Source organism: Myotis yumanensis, unplaced genomic scaffold (assembly GCF_028538775.1).
Source record: "Myotis yumanensis isolate MYYU_CA2020_CCGP unplaced genomic scaffold, mMyoYum1.0.hap1 SCAF_2, whole genome shotgun sequence".
NCBI classification, from domain to species: Eukaryota; Metazoa; Chordata; class Mammalia; order Chiroptera; family Vespertilionidae; genus Myotis; species Myotis yumanensis.
In genome coordinates this window covers 202,982,857-203,002,616 of record NW_027223753.1, presented here as the reverse complement: position 1 = coordinate 203,002,616, position 19,760 = coordinate 202,982,857, and the positions used below count along the sequence as shown (strand labels likewise).

At 36.1% G+C, this 19,760-nt stretch overlaps 1 protein-coding gene across 2 annotated transcripts in view; it reads right to left on the bottom strand.

The window, feature by feature from the left end:
* NCAM2 (neural cell adhesion molecule 2) overlaps positions 1–19,760 on the bottom strand; it is a 413,570-nt gene that overhangs the window by 134,318 nt on the left and 259,492 nt on the right. For both annotated transcript variants that reach the window (XM_070406989.1, XM_070406990.1), the window contains exons 6-8: positions 8,377–8,494; positions 5,133–5,293; positions 1,855–2,000 (exon numbers count right to left, since the gene is read on the bottom strand). In XM_070406989.1, the coding sequence (XP_070263090.1) occupies positions 1,855–2,000; positions 5,133–5,293; positions 8,377–8,494 (425 nt within the window). The remainder of the gene's footprint in view (positions 1–1,854; positions 2,001–5,132; positions 5,294–8,376; positions 8,495–19,760) is intronic.

Sequence of the window (19,760 nt, the reverse complement as noted above, 5' to 3'; positions counted from 1 at the left end):
TTTTTGAATTTTGACTGTTGAAGAAATTGGTAATGTTAAGAGAAAAATGGCTACCAATCCAGAAAATAAAGTGGGGATCTTAAAATAATTTTGGAGAAATATCATGATAGAAAATAAATACAGCAGTCTTAACTTTTTTTATCCACGGGATAAAAGCTGTTATTTAGAAAAATAAAAAAAAAACATATTTAGGTTTCTATAATTGTTTTATAACAAATAAACTAAATAAAAAAATAAAAAGGATGTCCACTTTAATAGGTATAATCCTTAGCAAATAAAAACTAGTTGATTATTTTTCACAATTACTATAGAAGTAATTTCTGTAAATAGTTTTGAGAAGCCTGGGGTGTAGAGTGTAGAATAAAATATCAGGCTCACAGTTACTTGACTAATTTATACTGATAAAAAAAACAGAATACAATGTATCTCTAGTTCTTGGTATATAATAAAGAAGCATCTTTTAAATAAGGAGTAAAAGCCATCTTAGAGAAGAGAACTTTTAGGAATTTTACAGTAGACAGGAAAGTAATGAAACTTTGAGTTAGAAATAATTAATAAGGGCTTATAGACATGAAAATCATACTTGAGTAATCTCGTCTACAGAAACGTACTAAATCAACATGAAAGCATTTGCCTACAGTTTTCTATGTCTAATTGCTTTTTGACTATTTTAAACATTTTTATGGAACTATAACGCCTTTCAAACTTGACAACTGTGCAATAGAAATATATATTCTTTTCTGTTAAAAAATATTAAAGCAAACTATATTGTTCACCTGGGAAAATTTTTATTTTTAATTTGCATATATAAAATATGTGTACATTTCCAAAGAGATATACTCTCTTAATTTATGCCATCATGAGGAGAAGGTGGGAAAAAGAACAGTAATATGTGTGGGAACACATTCTTTCAAAGATAAACTATAAATGGATAGGGGGTAGCCTCTGTTGTCAATCTATGGAGTCAGCATGTTGTTTAAAGATATGATGACTTGAAGGAATACAAAGTGTATTTTGAATAAACTGATTTCAAATTTTTCTGCTATCAATGTTCCAAAGTCAAAGCTACATATATTATAGAAATCACTGACTTTTGCAGAATTGGATTTAAATTAATGAAAGTCATTTAAAGGACATTTGCCTTTAACATTGAGAAAATAAAACCCATCTATCAGCTTACTGTTACATTTTTTACTCGTGTGAAAATGCCAACCCATCATATCATTAATTTACTACCTTTCTCTTTGTTTTGCTTCTGTTCAAACTTGGACATTTATATGACTTGTTTAAAATGACAATTATGAAAATCCATGGATTTTAGTGAAATATATGGTGATGTTTAATTGATTTTTACATAACTTGTATGCGTCTGGTGAAAGGTCACAATTTACATTTATACTCATTTATCTTATTAGATTCAATATTATATGAAAGCAGAAACCTACTTTTGTACTGCACAAAGACAGTTCAAAGAGTAAAGAGGGAAATGACAGACAGACTTGTTAATTCGAATTACTTTCATTTTCACAGCACAGGGTGAAGGGGATAAAATTGTCACAAGGTATCTCATACATTCAGTATATGCCAAAAGCCAATTTGGAAAACTGAAGAATTCCAACAACCTAAGATTGTGGGGCTTAATAAAAAATAGCTTTAAATATTAAACTATGTCTTTTTCCTCCTTTGAATTTAGTTTTAGGCTCATTGTGGTAGAGTTACCTTTTTAAAAATAAACACTTATTGCATTTCTTACAAGTTACTTGGTCAACTGGAGTCCAATGTGAGATTTAATTATGTGCAAAACACCAAAAATACAATGATATTGAAAACCACTGTGTATTGAGTTTCTGTTACCTTATCGCCTTCGGAGAATGTGATTCCATCCATGGCTCTTTTCCATGTGATCTCTGGAATAGGCTCCCCTTCCGCTTCACAGATGAGTGTGACTTGGCCATTCTCATACGTAGTTTCATTTTTTAGCTGTATTATGTGAGGCTGTACTGTAAAGAATACATACATTACTCCATCTGTACTGGAGGAAAATATTTCTATTTAGACCTAAAATCCATGATGGGCATTTGAGTCCACAGTAGTATGATATGGAATTGTTAACATTGCAGCAGCCATGGCACCATGCTTTGCTTTAGAGTGGGGCCGAAAGAGTTGCAAGGAACAGGTGAAAAAATTTCCAAACATAGTTCACATCGATGATCACTGTAAACTAACTAGAGGACCGGTGTTTGATATTCATGCACTCGTGGGTGGGGGGTCCCTCAGCCCGGCCTTTGCCCTTTGTCAGTCCAGGAGCCCTCAGGGGATGTCCGACTGATGGCTGAGGCCCACTCCCCAGACATCCTTAGTGCTGCTGTGGAGGAGGGCTGCTGCGCTGGTCATTCTGCTGTTCAGTCAATTTGCATATTAACATTTTATTATATAGGATTTGAAGTGGGTTAGATCCAACATACACATTATAATTCCTTCCAACATTTTGCCATCTTAAGAGTCACTTTATTTATGTATTTTCCTCTTAAACCACAAATTAAAATTTTCCCTTTTAAAGCCACATGTGTGTTTAAGTGTGAGTGTGTCTGTGTCTGTGTCTGTGTGTGTGGGGGTGGCATGGCATCCACTTAGTGAGTCATTATCTCCTAAGCTTTTAAAACAATATCACCAAGGAGAAAACAATGATGACTGTATCCTGAATATGTAGTTAGGTATAATTAGCACAATATCTAAAATATTTATTAATAAAGATACAAAAACACTATTTATTTATATCATCCTAGTTGATTTGTTTTTACCTCAATTTACCTTAACAATATTACTTGGCACTGTAACTATTTCTTTATAATTATGACTTCTTTAAAAAGAAAAGAAAACATTATGTCTATTAGTTTAAATTATCTTAGAATTAAAATTATGTCCATCCACAAATTTATAATACCACAGAGCTTCACGTTTGTAAACTCTGCATTATCTGCATTTATTAAATTTGTACTTGTTAAAACATCATGGGATAAAACCCATCACTTTTATTTAAGGATAAGTAACAGGTATTTTTAAAACATTTAAGTGCAATTAATCATGGTATAGTAATAAGTAGTTCTTAATCTTAGAAAATTAGATTTCTGGATTCAGAAATATAGCATACATAATTTTTAACAATTAAGTGTTTATTCCATTGACTTAATACATGTAGTTACATTTCCACTATATATACATTACTTTGTGTCAAATACAATACAATATTTTTCAGTATTACCATACAAAAGTGATTACAACATTGATGTGGCATATATCATGTATTATTTTCTATTTGATAGCATGAAAATATTAGAAAATTTTAAAATATCTGTTCTCACTGCCACCCAAATAAATAACAAGTAAATAAAAAGTATTTTATATGAACCCCTTGAGGTAGCTTGAGAACATTACCCTCTGGAATGAACTCAGAACCATCATTTCTAAGTAATTAATTTTTATGCTGAGTCAGACTTATTTAATGTTTTAGGTTTTAAAGAGAACAATTTTTTAAAAATGAAGAATACTGGTGAAACAAATTATGGGCTTTCTATAATTCCTAATAAATTTGTTTGTTTACTCTTCCCTCTACGTGAACAATTTTTGCTTGACTTGGCTTTGCTAATATCTCATCACTAAATATTTTTGTGTAGATGATTTTTATTATTACCTTTTGAGTAACTTTCCAACACCAAGCTATCCAAAATAATAGCCCCCTATACCCAACACCACCTGGTTTGCCCATTTTCATGTTCTTTTTTGAATATTTTGTTATTCCAAATTTTATTTAATTATTTTAATGTATTTTGGTCTAGTCTTTGTCTCACTCCTCCATGATATAATGAAAATTTATGAAAATGTCTTTGGTTCAGAAAATATTCCTATTATGTGATTACAGGATCAGTTGGCAGAGAGCGTGTCCATGTGTATTACCATTCAGCTCTTGCTCTGTACCCATAGTCCCCTGCATCTGCCTACTGCAAACACTGGCCCTTCTTACCCTTACAGAGTTCTCCCTCCTTCCTTTCCAGTCTCAGCTGTGAAAGCATTTTGTCAACAGTGTTTTTAAAAATGGAGAAAATATACTAAATGTTAGTACTGCATATAAGTTTTAGTATTATGCTTTTTAAAGAGAACACTCATATACTAAATATTCACCAGCAAAATTGTTTTTCTTCTTGAAAACATAATGAAAGCCAAACAAATAATTTTTTAAAAAACATACTAGTTCTTAACTCTCTATAAGATTGCCAAATAAGGTAATATAGCTTTTAGTAATTATGGAAGATATTTATATATTTCTTTTTAATGAAATTAAATGAGAATATTTAATTACAGTTGCATGACAATGTGGCCTAATGATAGCTTCATAGGTGTGCTCTTTTGAAATATAATGAAATACAGCTGATCCCAACATATTTCATTTAAAGATTTATGAAGAGCAATGAATATCTATACTAATAAAAGCCTAGGTGGCCCTCGCGCCCTCATGCCCTAAAATCCTCACAAGATGGCCACCCCCATGTTGTCACAAGATGGCCGGCAGGGGAGGGTAGTTGTGGGCGATCAGGTCAGCAGGGGAGGGCAGTTGGGGGCAACCAGGAGAGGGCAGTTGGGGGCCATCGGGCCAGCAGGGGAGCAGTTAGGCATCAATCAGGCCAGCAGTGGTTAGGGGAGTGGTTAGGGGGTGATCAGGCAGGCAGGCAGGTGAGTGGTTAGGAGCCAGCAGTCCTGGATTATGAGAGGGATGTCCGAGGGGTCCCAGGTTGGAGAGAGTGCAGGTTGGGTGGGAGAGAAACACCCCCCAGTGCATGAATTTTGTGCACCGGGCCTCTAGTATCTATATAAGAGATCCCAGTAGTGTAATTTAAATGAATTTTCTTCAAGCCTCTGTATGAGTCAGCCAATATTGCACAAAAACTTACATGTATAATTTCATGTAATTCTTAAAACAATTCTATCTGGTAACTGCAATTTTAAAATATATTTTAGAGATGAAAAATGGAGATTTCATTTTGGAAAGTTAAACACTTCATACAAGTGACAGAGTAAAATTGACCCAGACCTCCCTCTAGACATAACAGTTTTAACCACTATGCTATAATACTTACCAAAGACTTGTAGGAATGCCTGTTTTTCATCTTCACCTGCCTTATTTGTGGCCCTGCAGACATAATGGCCTCCATCACTATTGATTATGTTTCTGACAGTGAGTTCTGTATTGCTTCCTTTCAATATGTACTTTTCACTTTCTTCAATGAACTTGCCATTCCTAAAGGAAAGAAAAGAGGTCGATCTTCATAAATCAGGCTTCACAACTCAGGAGACAATCATATTCAATTTTTAAAAAAATATACTTTTCTTGATTTCAGAGAGGAAGGGAGAGGGAGAGATAGAAAGATCAACAATGAGAGAGAATCATTGATCCGCTGCCTCCTACATACCCCACACTGTGGATCAAGCCTGCAACCCACGCATGTGCCCTGACAGGGAATTGAACCATGACCTCCTGGTTCATAGGTTGACAATCAACCTATTGATTTCCAGCCAGGCATCATACTCAACTTTTTGATCTGTAGTTGGTAATAATTTCATAGCTCTTTATAAACAAGGTTATAATCCAATCTAAAGTATACTTCTAGTAGCCCAGAAAAACTTAATGTATTAAAGTTATACTTTAAAATAGTTTTGACTTTATAGACAAGAATAACATTTGAGTTATGTTGAAATATTGATACCAATGTTAGGCAAAACAGAACATTGGTTCAATCTATACTTTGATTATTAAACCAAAAAAAGTCTGATGATTTTAACTCTATGTACCTTTTTAATGTTGGTGAGTCAACACGTATTTATGAAAACTTTATTTATTAGGTTCCTGAGACACATTAGATAGAATTTCTATGGAAACCTACTTTAAATAAGTTTCAAAGTAAATGCAATTTAAATATGCAACTGATTTATTTTGAAAACATATACTGCCAATAAAAGGTAAGATGAAATATGTAAAAATGCAGTTAGAGAAATTATGCTGAATATAATGATTTAATTCCCTAGTGAGGAGAAATCATTTAACAAAATAATTTCCTTCTTAGATTTAAATATTTAACACTTTCCATGTTCTTTCTGGATTGAAGCCATATTCATTCAGCCCTAAAGATAGCCTTTGTGGTACACTAAGACAATGTCTTGCACACTTTTTTTATAACAACTATAGTAAGAAATATTTTAAATATCGTTAAATCTGAAACAATTACTACAACTCCCCTTAATATGTGTGATACCTTCTTATATTGTATATTTTTTTTCATTCTATTTATTGTCATCTCCTCTCCCTCCATTTCTTTCTTCCAGCTCTCCTTCTATATGTTTCTGATAATAGTGCTTTAGATGATTGAATAAAGTTTAATGTCCATTGATGTAAAAAGTTTATGATCTGTTCTTAGGGCTGGAAAGACTTACTTTCCCGTACAAATATAAATTTATAAAGAAAAATCTCTAAAAGGATTCTAAAGTATTTCTCTATAGAAACAGAACATTTATCTGATAAACTAAATGACCTTTCCAGTGAATTTTGGCTTTGCTTTTTAGGAAGCACTGGCACATATCTTCATACAATCCTTATCCTTCTATAACTCAATAACATCTGCTTGTTCAGTTTCTATTGATATGTCTAAAAATATCAGGAAATGTGCAAAAATATCATAAGGGTAGAGTGAAAAAGTAGAGTTTATAAACTACTAATAGCAAATGTATATATAGCACTCTGTACTTTTAACTTAAAAATATTTTTACTAACCCTATATTTACAATTATAAAAAATGACATTTCAGCATTTTTCTCTAGAATTTCATGTATAAAGAGATCTTTCAGTGCAGTTGGTGATACAATCTATTTCTCAATCTATTCAGTGAAAAATATTGATTTGTTTAATACTACCACTACTGATAAAATAATAATACACTAGAAGTTTCAATAACTTGTGTCTTATACAACATTTTGCCTATATTATTCACCTGTGTGAATTCTCACAAGTAGCCCATAGATGTGTATTTTCCCTCTCTGCCCTCATTCACAGATCGCAACTAAAATTTTTAGTACAATTTCTATATCCCTCAATTCAAACAGTAAGATAAGGAGCAGATTAACTAACTTCCAGTGTTCTTTCTGATAAGGAGAGTTATTTCCCTACCTCATGTGAAATATTGTACTAATATAGAGGCCAGGCACATGAAACTCGTGCGCGGATATAGTCCCTAGGCCTGGCCTGCGATCAGGGCCATCTTCCCCAGCTGCCCACAGCTGGCCCCGTCCCCCCCCAACCCCTGGTTCCCTATTTGCCATCAGGTGATCAGTGCCTGACGGCCAGGGGAAGGGACCAAGAGGTGGTCAGTGAGCTTCTTAGTGACTGATGCAGCAGTTATTCTGGTCATTCCGCTGTTAGGGTCAATTTGCATATTATCCTTTTATTATATAGTATGTTTGAAATGTAGCAAATGAATGAGACATGGGCACTTATCGTGAAAAATTCATATGACTGACAGTAATAGAGGGTACTATAGATCCCATTACTAAGTTAATAACTTTTTGGGTTTTGTTTTTAGGGAGAATGAGAAGGTATCTACTATAGTAAGGGAGAAGAGAAAAGAAGGTGGCTGACATACTCTGGGAGTTTTCAAGAGGAAAAAGTCATGATTTGAGCTTTAAAGTTACTGGATCTTGAAAAATTTAGTGGAAATCAAAGAAACAAACAGATAAACAACATTATACTAACACAGGCAGAGGACAAACTGATAGTTGCCCAAAGGGAGGGGGGTTGTGGGAATGGATGAAAAGGTGAAGGGACTGAGAAGTAATCATGGGAATGTTAAACTCAGCATAGACAATATCAATCATATTATAATAAGTTATGTAGTGCCAAGTGGGTACTTGAATTATCGGGGGGATTACATTGTAAATTATATAACTGTCTAACCACTAAACTGTATACACCTGAAACTAATACAAAATAATGTCAACTGTAATTGAAAAATAAAATTTAAAAAATAAAGTGTAAAAAATGAAATGCAAAAACATGAAGTGTGCAATGTGGAAAATGAAAGAATGAAAAAAGAAACATGCCTTAGAGACAGAATGATCAGCACTATGGGTGCACCTTTGACTTGGGTTAAGTCACTCTGCTGATCTCTAACAGTTGAATCTAACCAATGTAAATGAAAACAAAAGCATAATAGCCTTTTAAACAAAATTCAAAAACAACGCTTTCCTTCCAGACATAATGGAAAGGTCGCAACTATTTTTTCATGAGCCTGATTAGGGACACAGACCAGAGGGAATTGTGGGTACACAGCCTACCTGTACCAAGAGATGGTGGGCTCAGGAGAGCCAGAGGCCCTGCAGGATAATGTCATCTCTTCTCCTCTCTCTGCTGTGGCATTGAAGGATTTCTGAGGCATTGTGATTGCTGGTGGCACTGAAAAACAGATGAACATAGATAAAGAGAGACGAAGTACATTTCAGCATTGAACAGACTGTCAAACTACAGCGGGAAGACCCGGGAGGGTTGGGGGAGAGGGGTAAGAGATCAACCAAAGGACTTGTATGCATGCATATAAGCATAACCAATAGACACAAGACACTGGGGGTTAGGGGTGGCCAGGGAAGGTCAAGGGGGGGCAGGGAGGAGACATATGTACTACTCTTTGTAATATTTTAAGCAATAAAACAATTTTTTTTTTTAAAAAAAAGAACATTTCAGCAATACCATTGGGACATTTTTACCACCACTTTTGCTGTTGTTGTTTATACTAAGCTATAAAATATTTTTAAATGTTTTTATCAATTTTTAGAGAGAGAGGACGGGAAAGTGACAGAGATATAGAAATATCAATGAAAGGGGAACATCATCAATTGGCTGTCTCCCACATGGCTCCCACTGGGGATGAAGCCCGCCACCCAGGCATATGCCCTGACCAGGAATCGAACCAGTGACCTCTTGGTTCCTGGGTTGACACTCAATTGCTGACCCACACGGGCCGGGCCTAAGATTTAAAACTTGATAGTCAACATCTGTACTTACATCAACAGGCTGACTTGATCTCAAATGACTTTAAAATCACAGATCTACTTTCTGATGTAGAATAATTAGATAATTCACTCTATGCCATTATACTATTTTGAATCTATCAAACTAGACTAAACAATAAAATAGACATTTTGGTATATATATACTTTTATAAAATACTGTTCACAAAAAGACAGGCTCTACTACCCTGACTTACAGCAGTGCTGAGATCTACTTGGAGCATGAATGAATTTCCTATTTGGGTTCTCATCAGTATATGTAATTCTATAAGCAATCATTCACTGCTTCAAGACAGGGCTTTCAAATTAGGTGTCAAGCCATAATGTTCTTTCTGATTAACTGCATTTAATTTCTTTAAACAACTATAGACCATTTTATAAAGAGAAACTGCTCAAGCCATAGAGAGTATGAAATAGATTTTCATGAACAATTCAATTTAAAATTAAGCTTCCCCAATTTCTAACTAATTACATTACAAAAACTGTGTGTGCTGCACATTTCATACTTGTTGAAACTGTTACTGAAATGCACTGTTTACAATAAACAAATCAATAACATCCATAAGAGAAGCTAAATTTCAAAGGACAGCATAAATTTTGATTTAATGCACACTTTTATGATTTTCTATTTAATATGACAAGATGATATTCCCCAAATTAGTTATATTAATAGATTTGTTTTTAACATATAACAAACAGTATGACCAGACTGGCATTTACCAGTGTGATTTTAATTAAATATCCCAACATGGCATTCAGGTCAGCATTAATGCTGCATTATTGCCATTGATAGTGGGAAGAGAAGCTGATATGTATCTTAGTAATTAATCACAATAAATCAAGTTTCTCCCCTTAAAAATTCAGGTACAAGGGGCATAATCTGACATGCTGTCTCCAAAGTAACACAATAATTACTAGTGTTATAATAGGATGGACTTTTTTCACATATTAACTCTGCATTTTAAGTACATTGAAATTTAACATTCTGTATCCCATTTGCCTTCTCTTGTAATTATGAAAAAATAACATTTTAATAAAAATGCATTGCTTTTCATTTGATTATTATAAATGTAGTTATAAGAACACTATGCCTGTTTTTTATTATAGCAATGAAGATTTTTAACCCTTTAGATAGCTATAATGAAAATAAGCACTTCAATAGAAATTCTCTGTACAGGAAAGTATTTTTGAACATAGAAACACTTCCAAATGGAGAGTCACATGCCCCGGTGGTTGTCCTGCTACTAACCTAAAAAAGTTATTTATTTTTTATCATAATTTTCTTTTCTATGAAGTGTACTGCATATGCTGGATGATCTGTAAGAACTGACAAATATTGACATTTATGTTTTATGATGCATTGACTTTGTTAGTGATATATATATATATATATTCTTATAGTATAGATTAGCAGAACAATATCAATATTATATATTTACATAGAACTTTGAAGAATAATTCTAGAACTATTCTGAAGTGTAATAGCATTTAAATTTGCAGAGATGTTCACTAGTTCAAATGTCAAAAAGTCCTGGAAGTTTTTTAGCCACTGTTTTAGACTATAGAGTATTTTTTGTATATTTACCTAGTTATAAGTATGCTATTGAGTTGGATTAAATAACTTTAAATGGAATTACCATTATATTTCATTCAAATTTATTTTTCTCTCATAAATCCCACATTTCCTCTATTTTAACTTTTTAAAAATACTTTTGTGTATTTTTTACTACATCTGAAACTTTTATCTATCTATCTATCTATCTATCTATCTATCTATCTACCTATCTATATATCTATCTATCATCTAGTAGAGACCCGATGCACAAAAATTCATGTAAGAGTAGGCCTTCCTTCCCCTGGCTGCCAGCACCGTCTTCCTTCTGGCACCCAGGACCCAGGCTGGCTTCCCTTGGGCTGCCCACAGGCACCCAGGACCCCGGCTGGCTTCCCTCCAGCCCCAGCTTCGTTAGGAAGGACGTCCAGAATGACGTCTGGAAGACGTCCAGTCTAATTAGCAAATTACCCTTTTATTATTATAGATTATATACATACTAGAAGCCCAGTGCGTGAAATCATGCAGCCCCACCCACCCACGCTGGTCTTTGGTCCTTATGGCATTAGCGCCACAGGTTTTTTATAATATAGATAATATATGTAAATATATATATTTTTCATTTCAGAGGAAGAGAGAGGGGAAGATAAAAACATCAACGATGAGAGAGAAATCACTGATCCGCTGCCTCCTGAACACCCGACACTGGAAATCAAGCCTAAAACCTGGGCATGCGCCCTGACTGGGAATTGAACTGTGACCTCCTGGTTCATAGGTTGATGCTCAGCCACTGAACAGCACCAGCCAGGCTTAAACATCCCGTTTTAAGACATTTACAAGGATTTATATTATGTGTACGTGGATTAGCCAATGCTTTCTAGAAAATGTCTGTTTTCATTCTCTAGCCTCAAGAAACGTGAGGCTGTGCAGGGAAGAAAAGTGGCTCCAGAACGCTCACTTCCATGGAGACTTGGACCACCTTCATGTTATAATTTGCCGCATTGCTTGAGTTTGGAAGTTACAGGACGGTGTGACTAAAAGGGAAAGCATAAAAAGCTGGAGGTGATGGAACAATTCTGTACCCTGATTGTGCTAGTGGTGAAAGAAATCTATACCTACATTAAAACTCATAGAACTGTATAGTGAATTTTACTTTATGTAATTTTAAAACAAAGTTATATATTCTTTTAAAAATTATATCCTGTAATATATTTTTTAATTCTAATTGTTTTGTAACAATTATATACCAGATTCAATTAGCTGATTAACTGTACTAGTCCACAGTCCTGGAGAAATCAGTTTCTGATTGTTCTAAAGCAGGAAAATTTCAACAATTTCCCTATCTGAGGGACCACTTGTTTCTACTCCAGTTCATCAAAGTCCTTCCCTTTCTTTAACTAATTGCTCTGATCTGCCCAATGTATTCTGAAAATCCTTTGACTTCTTGTTGCTTCTTTTCATCTATCATGAACTGCAGATCCCACTGCTTCTATATTCTTCCTGTTTCTGAGATACGTAGAATGTTGGCTGTGTTTCAGTTGGTTGCCTTAGTTCTTTCAGATTAGCTTTGTAATACACTGCTGTCAATCAAGAATCAAAACTGGTGTATGATTAAGTTAATAAAAATAAATGTATTAATTGCAAAACAAAATGTGTGGACAGAATAAGTGTCATTTTCTGTGGCGAGCCGGCACGGCCATGGCATACTCAGCCCCAGGGCGCCTTATGTGCCATGCCAGCTCAGCCAGGTTCAGTGACCCTGAGAGGGTGCAGTGAAGGATTAGAAAAGACAGACAAGAGAATGAAAGCTGGGTCTTGGGACGCTGCTCCCGGATGGAGAGACAGCGCCACGGACTATAAGCCATGTCTTTATTTTATAGACAGATTCCACGAGGCAAAGTAAGGGCATGGTCAAGATGTTTACAACATTCTCCTGGGTTTCAATCCTACTCAACTACATGCACCTGAACTCTATCAAGCCCACATTACTCAGACACGTGGGGCCACGTGTTCAGACCATAGGTTCAAGCCCACAACTATAGCTGTTGGCTATAATTGTGCTGGGAGGGCTCTGCCCTCCAAGCTGGGACTTGCACATGGCAATGAGAGGACTGTGCCCTCTCATTAGTCCGAGGCTTGAACCTGTCCAAACACTGTAGCCACTCTCCACAATTTTCTAAAGGTTTTGCCAGCTGCCAATGGCAAGGTGGGAGGAGAAAGCTCTCTGATGTATGGATATTTCAAACTGTGTTAGAGAGCAGCCTTCACAAAAACCCCATTTGTCCTGCTTTCTGACCTATCTCTCTGCCTTTCCAGGATAATCGTGTGGCACAAGTGATAGCATTTAAAAGCCTTTAGCCTTCTAATCCCTGCTCTTTCCAGCTATGAGCCCTGAGTTGTCTTCTACTGCCATGTCTACTGTGTGGTCCTCTGTGTTTTTTGTTACTTGGGTGCAATAACAACTTCTCTTTGCTATATAAAAATTAACATATATGCATATATAAGCATATGTATAAAATTTACATATATGTGTATATATAAAATTTCAGTTTATGTAAAACTGAAATTATTTTGAAGTCAGTACAGTATAGGAGACTAAAATATTTTGATGTCAGAATTTAGGTATAAGGATGCAATATCATATTGAAAAAAAACATATTGCTAGGGCACAGTATTCAAATGCTTAAAATAATGTTTATAAGTTTGTTCGCTATATTGAAATATGTAAGAATGTCAGCTTCTAGCCAAGATGTAGAAACAACTCAAAATGTTTACACATTGCATAAAGTAACTGTTTTCAAGATATTTTCAATCAGTTAACAAAATGATTCAACAGTGATCTCTGAAATATGAGAGGAAATGAGGTAAGTCCTATTACTGTCCCAGGCCACTGTCCAGAGCAGTGGTTCTCAACCTTGGCTGCACATTAGAATCACCTGGGAATATTTTTAAAACCCTGATTTCTGGACCTCATCCTCCAGAAATTCTGTTTCTTTGTTATGGGGTGAGGCCACAACATTAGTAACAAAGAAACAGAATTTTCGGAGGATGAGGCCCAGAAATCAGGATTTTAAAAAGATTCCCAGGTGATTCTAATGTGCAGCCAAGGTTGAGAACCACTGGTCTACACAGAGTTTCTAAGCTGTGGTACAGAGAGGAGGAGCCCAGTTGGGATCTAGAAGTCTGAGGAGCCAGGGCAGGTGGTCTGGGAAGTCAGGTGTCTGGCTGTGTGTCACAGGACAGAGTGCCAGACCGGAGAGGTGCACAAGGAGGACTTCCTGAGATTTGCAGTGAGTTCCCTTGGGTTCCTCAGATGAGTACTGAGGAGTGCAACCATGAGAGGAAACTACTGAGGCCAATTAGAAGGAATAATTTCCAAAGCTCAAGTGGAGCAAAGAACAGTTCCTATTCCCACGGCCAGAATAAAAAATATAAAATACCTCATAATGCATGTGAAACAGAGCAATCAGAAATACTTTACCTCAGAAGTGGGGCCAAATAAGCTCTGGAGTATTCTCCCCACCTAACAAAGCTTAAAGGAATAAACTGAACAGATTAAACTGTTACCAAGGAACTTATCTGAATTCCTGGATAAAGGCCCAAAATATTTAAAGAAAAACAAAAATATTCAGCACATTACAGAGGTAAAATCCACAACATCTGGAATCCAAATAAAAATTATTAAACATGCAAAGAAGGAAGAAATATGAGACATGAAGACGTAAATATATAATCAACCAAAACTGACCCAGAAAAGACCAAGATGGTATAATTAGTGGATAAGTACAGTAAAGCAGTTATAAAAACTGCATTCCATATGTTCAAGAATCTAGAAGAAAAACTGATCATGTTAGAGACTTAGAAGATATTTTTAAAAATCAAATTTCTACATATTAAAACTACACAGTCTGAAATCAAAAGTACATGAGATAGAATTCATAGTAGGTCAAACATTGCAGAAGTAAAGATTATTAACTCGAACTTATATCAACAGAGACTATCCAAAACTTAATACATGAAGAAAAAATAGGCAAAGGGAAATAAACAGGACAGAGAGCAGTGGAATAAGTTCAAGTAGCCAAATAACTGAAATTGGAGTCCTAAAAATCTATAAGTCATAAACAATATTTGAAGAGCTAATGTCTAAAACATTTTCTAATGTTATAAGAAGTATAATATACATTTGTCAACAAAACATAAATACAAGAATAATGATGGAAATCACAATGAGGCATATTGTATTCAAATTGCTTAAAATAAGTGATAAAGAGAAAATCTTCAAAAATCTGGCAGGACCAGGTGGGTGGCACCCTTTACGTGCAGAGGCACACAATCAGGATAAGAACAAACTTTTGATCTAAAATAACTTGGCCTAAGATAAAGGCTCAGGATTTTTTAAGGCACTGAAAGAGGGGAAAAAAACTGTCAACTCAGAATTCTATACTGAGCAAAATTTCATTTCAAATATTAAGGTGAAAACCTTTCTCAGACATGAAGTGCGTGAAGTTAATCATTGTTAGCAAACGTGCACTGGAAGAAATGCTAAAGGAAGTCATTTGGGCATTTAGGAACTGATGCCAGATGGAAATCTGAATACACAAAGTGAAACTGTCTTTATTCATAGGTGACATAAATATCTAGGTAGAGAAACCTATGAAAGCTAACAAAAGGTACCGCACCTAATAATTTAATTTGCTAATGTTAAAATGCATGCAAACTAACGAGAATTGGATTAGTAGATTGGTAATATAAGGGGAGAAATGTCCTCAAGAGAATAGTAAAATAATTTGGGTTATTTAACCTAAAAAGAAAAAAATTAATAATAATTATCAAATAAAATAGCCTTTGTGATTGCAGTAATGACACTTCTGTACAAAATAATTAGAAACTGGAGAAATCATTCCAAAAGTTATTCACTGCTTTCTGAATACAAAACTCCAAAATATTCCTTGAAGCGATAAAATATTACTTCTGTCCTTTAAGCACCAATGGTGTAGTTAATGAGATAATTTCATACATAAATGGCTAATTTCAAGTCAGTGTGGAAGTTACACTGATAGAGAGATTACAGAGATGGAGTCTGATGACAGCTCAGCTGGAAAAGTTCTAAAATATCTCGGGGGATACTTGGATGTCTGTTAATTGACTTTTAGCAAAGACAAAGACTTTGGAATTTATGATGGACCGGAAACTGCCCTAGCTATCCCCGAAGTCATTTTCTGCACTGATCGTTTGCATCTGGACTCACCAACTTGTGAAGCCGACTCTGATCACTTACAGGCCCCTTCCCCAGCCCTTCAGCCCCACAAGGGTTCCTTGAGATTTCTCACTCAGATCTTGGTGGTTTACACTGAAGACACAGCACTACCCTTGTGTGTGAATAGGGCCCTGGGGAATCTTGCCCACACAATTGTCTCTCGAAGGCCTGATGCTCACCTGCATTCTTTTCCTCTTACCACACCACATACTTTCCTTTAGAATAAAGTCTTTCCATGTGCATATTCTGTGTGATCTGGTGACTCCTTTCAAATACCTAACTTTTGAAAATTTTACAGAGATGTACCCAGTGCTGTGAGATCTCATGGAGAAAATCATGTAATAAGGCAGACAAAATTTTTTAAAAACTTGCTAGAAATAAGAGTTGAACAAAATTTTTCAGTGTGAACCGAAATCAATCTGGCCAAAAAAGAGAGAGAAAACCATGTTTTAGACAGAATTGCAAACTTTTTCATCCTATTACAATTAATATTTTAAGAAGGGTTGCACACTCTTTCCTCCCAGTAAAACTAAGTGTACCTGCATAAAGGGGAAAATCATACTGTACTTGAAAATATAATCTATTTCGGGGAACTAATCTTACTTACAAAGGGAACTTACTTAATTTATACCTAACTAAAATTAAATTCTATCTGCCTCTTAACTAGTTTCCCTATGAAAAATACAAATGGAACAGACTGATGAATCTTAGAGGGAAGGGGGAAGGGGGACATGAGAAGAGATTAACCAAAGAGTTCATATGCATATATGCATAGCCCATGGACACAGACAATAGTGTCATAGGCCCGGGAGGAGACAAAATTGGGATGGAAGGGGTCAATGGGGGAAAAAGAGGGACATCTGTAATACTTTAAACAATAAAGATAGATTTACAAAAGACACATGTTCTGGATACCTACACTTTTATTAAAAGCCACTAAATATTAGGTAAACAAAAAAGGAAGGCAATGCCTAACCATATGCTCAGTGGTTGAGCATCAAACAATGAATCAGGAGGTCACAGTTCAATTCCCAGTCAGGGCACATTCCGGGTTTCATGCTTGATCCCCAGTAGGGAGCCTGCAGCCAATCAATGATTCTCTCACATCATTGATGTTTCTATCTCTCTCTCCCTCTCCTTTCCTTTCTGAAATCAATAAAGATATATTTTTAAAAAATGGAAGGCAAGAGATAACTGGTCATAAGTAACTTGCAGTGAGAATGAAATACTGACATTGCTTCCTAAATTATTCCTTAATGCAAAACTTATGAATGTTGCTACAAATTAAATTACACACGAATTATGCTGAGTGCCATTCATGTCCACACATGTCAGATGGTACCTTGTAGGTACCTTTTACTTTACTGATTGCTTCTATGAAATGAAAAAAACAAATAAAGTACATTATTGAGGTACCTTGAGACCCTTTATAGACTTGTTGAATTTTTGTTATAAATGATAGGATTGCCTTCTGTACATATCAACCAATTTTTAGAGGGGGAAAAACACACAAAAAAACAAAGAAAGACTAATCTCCACATGACTATCAGCAAATTGCCATCTAGTTTCCTGATAGATGAGTTCAGTTGGAGGACCTGATGCAAATCATGGTAAAATGCTGCCTTCTTTTTATTCAGAAATTAAAAGGAGTATGTTGCGAAGTGAATACATGCTTTTCTACAGCCTTTCAAGTAGGACATTATGCCACTTTACGTGTACTGAGGAAATTCTAGGCAAAGGAGAAATACAGATCAAATAAAGGTAAGAGACTATATTAACTATTCACACCAATTATTAACCTAGAGGAGAAAGGCAAGAAAGATGTGCCTAGATCTTTGTAAGTGATCTATCAAATTATCTATTATCTGAAAATTTCTAAATTATTGGTTGAATAGGAGTTAAGGGAAAAACAACAACCTATTTTAGTCCTCTGTATTCCCAGAATGCTAATCTTTGAAATTTAATGGTATCATTAGGGAGAAAAACACTTAGAAAAATTTTAAAAATGTATATTATTTTTATAAGTTACAAATTCCCTCATAATTTGCAGTCATTAAACTGACTTAAAATACCTCTCTGCCTAGTTGTCAATTATATTATTGATATACAAGAGGCTAGTTCACTTTAAATTTGTTCATAAGCTTCATAGAAAAATTCTGACTTTATATTTTTTATAAAAACAAAATTATTTCTCCTAGTTTCCTTAACTTTAATAAATAGCTAAAAATAGGTGGGAATACAAAATCACTGTCTGAATGTCATTGCAGTAGCAAAGTGCACTATCCAATCAGGTACCTATTTGCACAGATATCTCTGGCCATTGTCATCACTGTTGATTGTAATGTTCAAAGGAAGATTAAAGACACATTGCTTTAAAATTATATGACTAGTTGTTTTCATCTACTCTCAATTGATGCTGGGTCATTATCCCAAGTTTGAATTGGCAGTTAGTGGATCATTCTTTACAAATTTACAAATGATTCAGAAGATAATGAATCCTTATACCTTACAAACATATTTTATAAAAATATTTCTATTGGCTCTATTTTAAATTTAAAAGTTATTTCCAGATCTTGAATTGATATGAACATTTTCTGAATAGCTTTGAAGAGATTTTATTGAACTAATAGCTAGGAACCTGGTGGGGGGAGCTGGGTATAGGTTAAAAAGGAGAAGTGACTTGATCCTCTTTTAAAGAACGTACCCATGATTTGTGTGTAAGTGTGCCTGTGTGTTTGTGTATGTGTAATATAATGACCTAGTGAAAATGCCCTGGAATTTATTAAAAAGATGGCAAGCTATCATATATATATCTATCTACACTAATAAAAGAGAAACATGGTAATTAGCGTACGACCGCTACCCTTTTCATTGGCTAATCAGTGAGTATATGCAAATTAACTGTCAGCCAAGATGGCGGCCGGCAGCCAGGCACTGAAGCCAGCCTGAGGCTTGCTTGCTGCGGACTCCAACGTTCCCCGCCTCACTTGCCGGCCTCTGAGCTACAACTCTAAGCAACTATGTACTATGTTGCAAATAAGAACATAAACAAAACTCCAGAAACCACCTGGACTGAAAGCCAGGCAGACCGAAACTTTGTATCGATGTTTTCAGCAGCGAGGCCTCAGAGCTAAAGCTGGCCCAGAATAAAAAAAAAAAAAGAAAACAAGGAGCGGTTGGAAGCTTCAGTCACTCGCTTCCGGAAAACAGCCCTCAGCCCCTTACCCAGACTGGCCAGGCACCCCAGTGGGGACCCCCACCCTGATCCAGGACACCCTTCAGGGCAAACCAGCTGGCCCCACCCGTGCACCAGGCCTCTATCCTATATAGTAAAAGGGTAATATGCCTCCCGGCACCGGGATCAGCGGAGCAGTTAGGCTCCCGGCACCGGGATCAGCATGACAGGGGGCAGCGCCCAAACCTCCTGATCGCCCTGCAGCTCTGTGTGTGACAGGGGGCGGGGCCACAACCTCCCTATCTGCCCTACTCTGTTCTTGACAGGGGAAGGCGCCCCAACTCCCTGATCTGCCCTGCTCTGTGCCTGATAGGGGGGAGCTCCCTAATCCCCTGATCGCCCTGCGGCTCTGTGTTACAGGGGTGGGCCACAACCTCCCTATCTGCCCTGCTCTGTGCCTGATAGGGGGGAGCTCCCCAATCCCCTGATTCCCCTGAGGCTCTGTGTTTGACAGGGTGCAGTGCCCCAACTCCCTGATCGGCCCTGCTCTGTGGGTGATAGAGGGTGGCGCCCCAACCCCCCTCCACGGGCCTTGCTCTGTGTGTGACAGGGTAGAGCCATAACCTCCCCATTGGCCCTGCCCTGAGTGTGACAGGGTGCAGTGCCCCAAC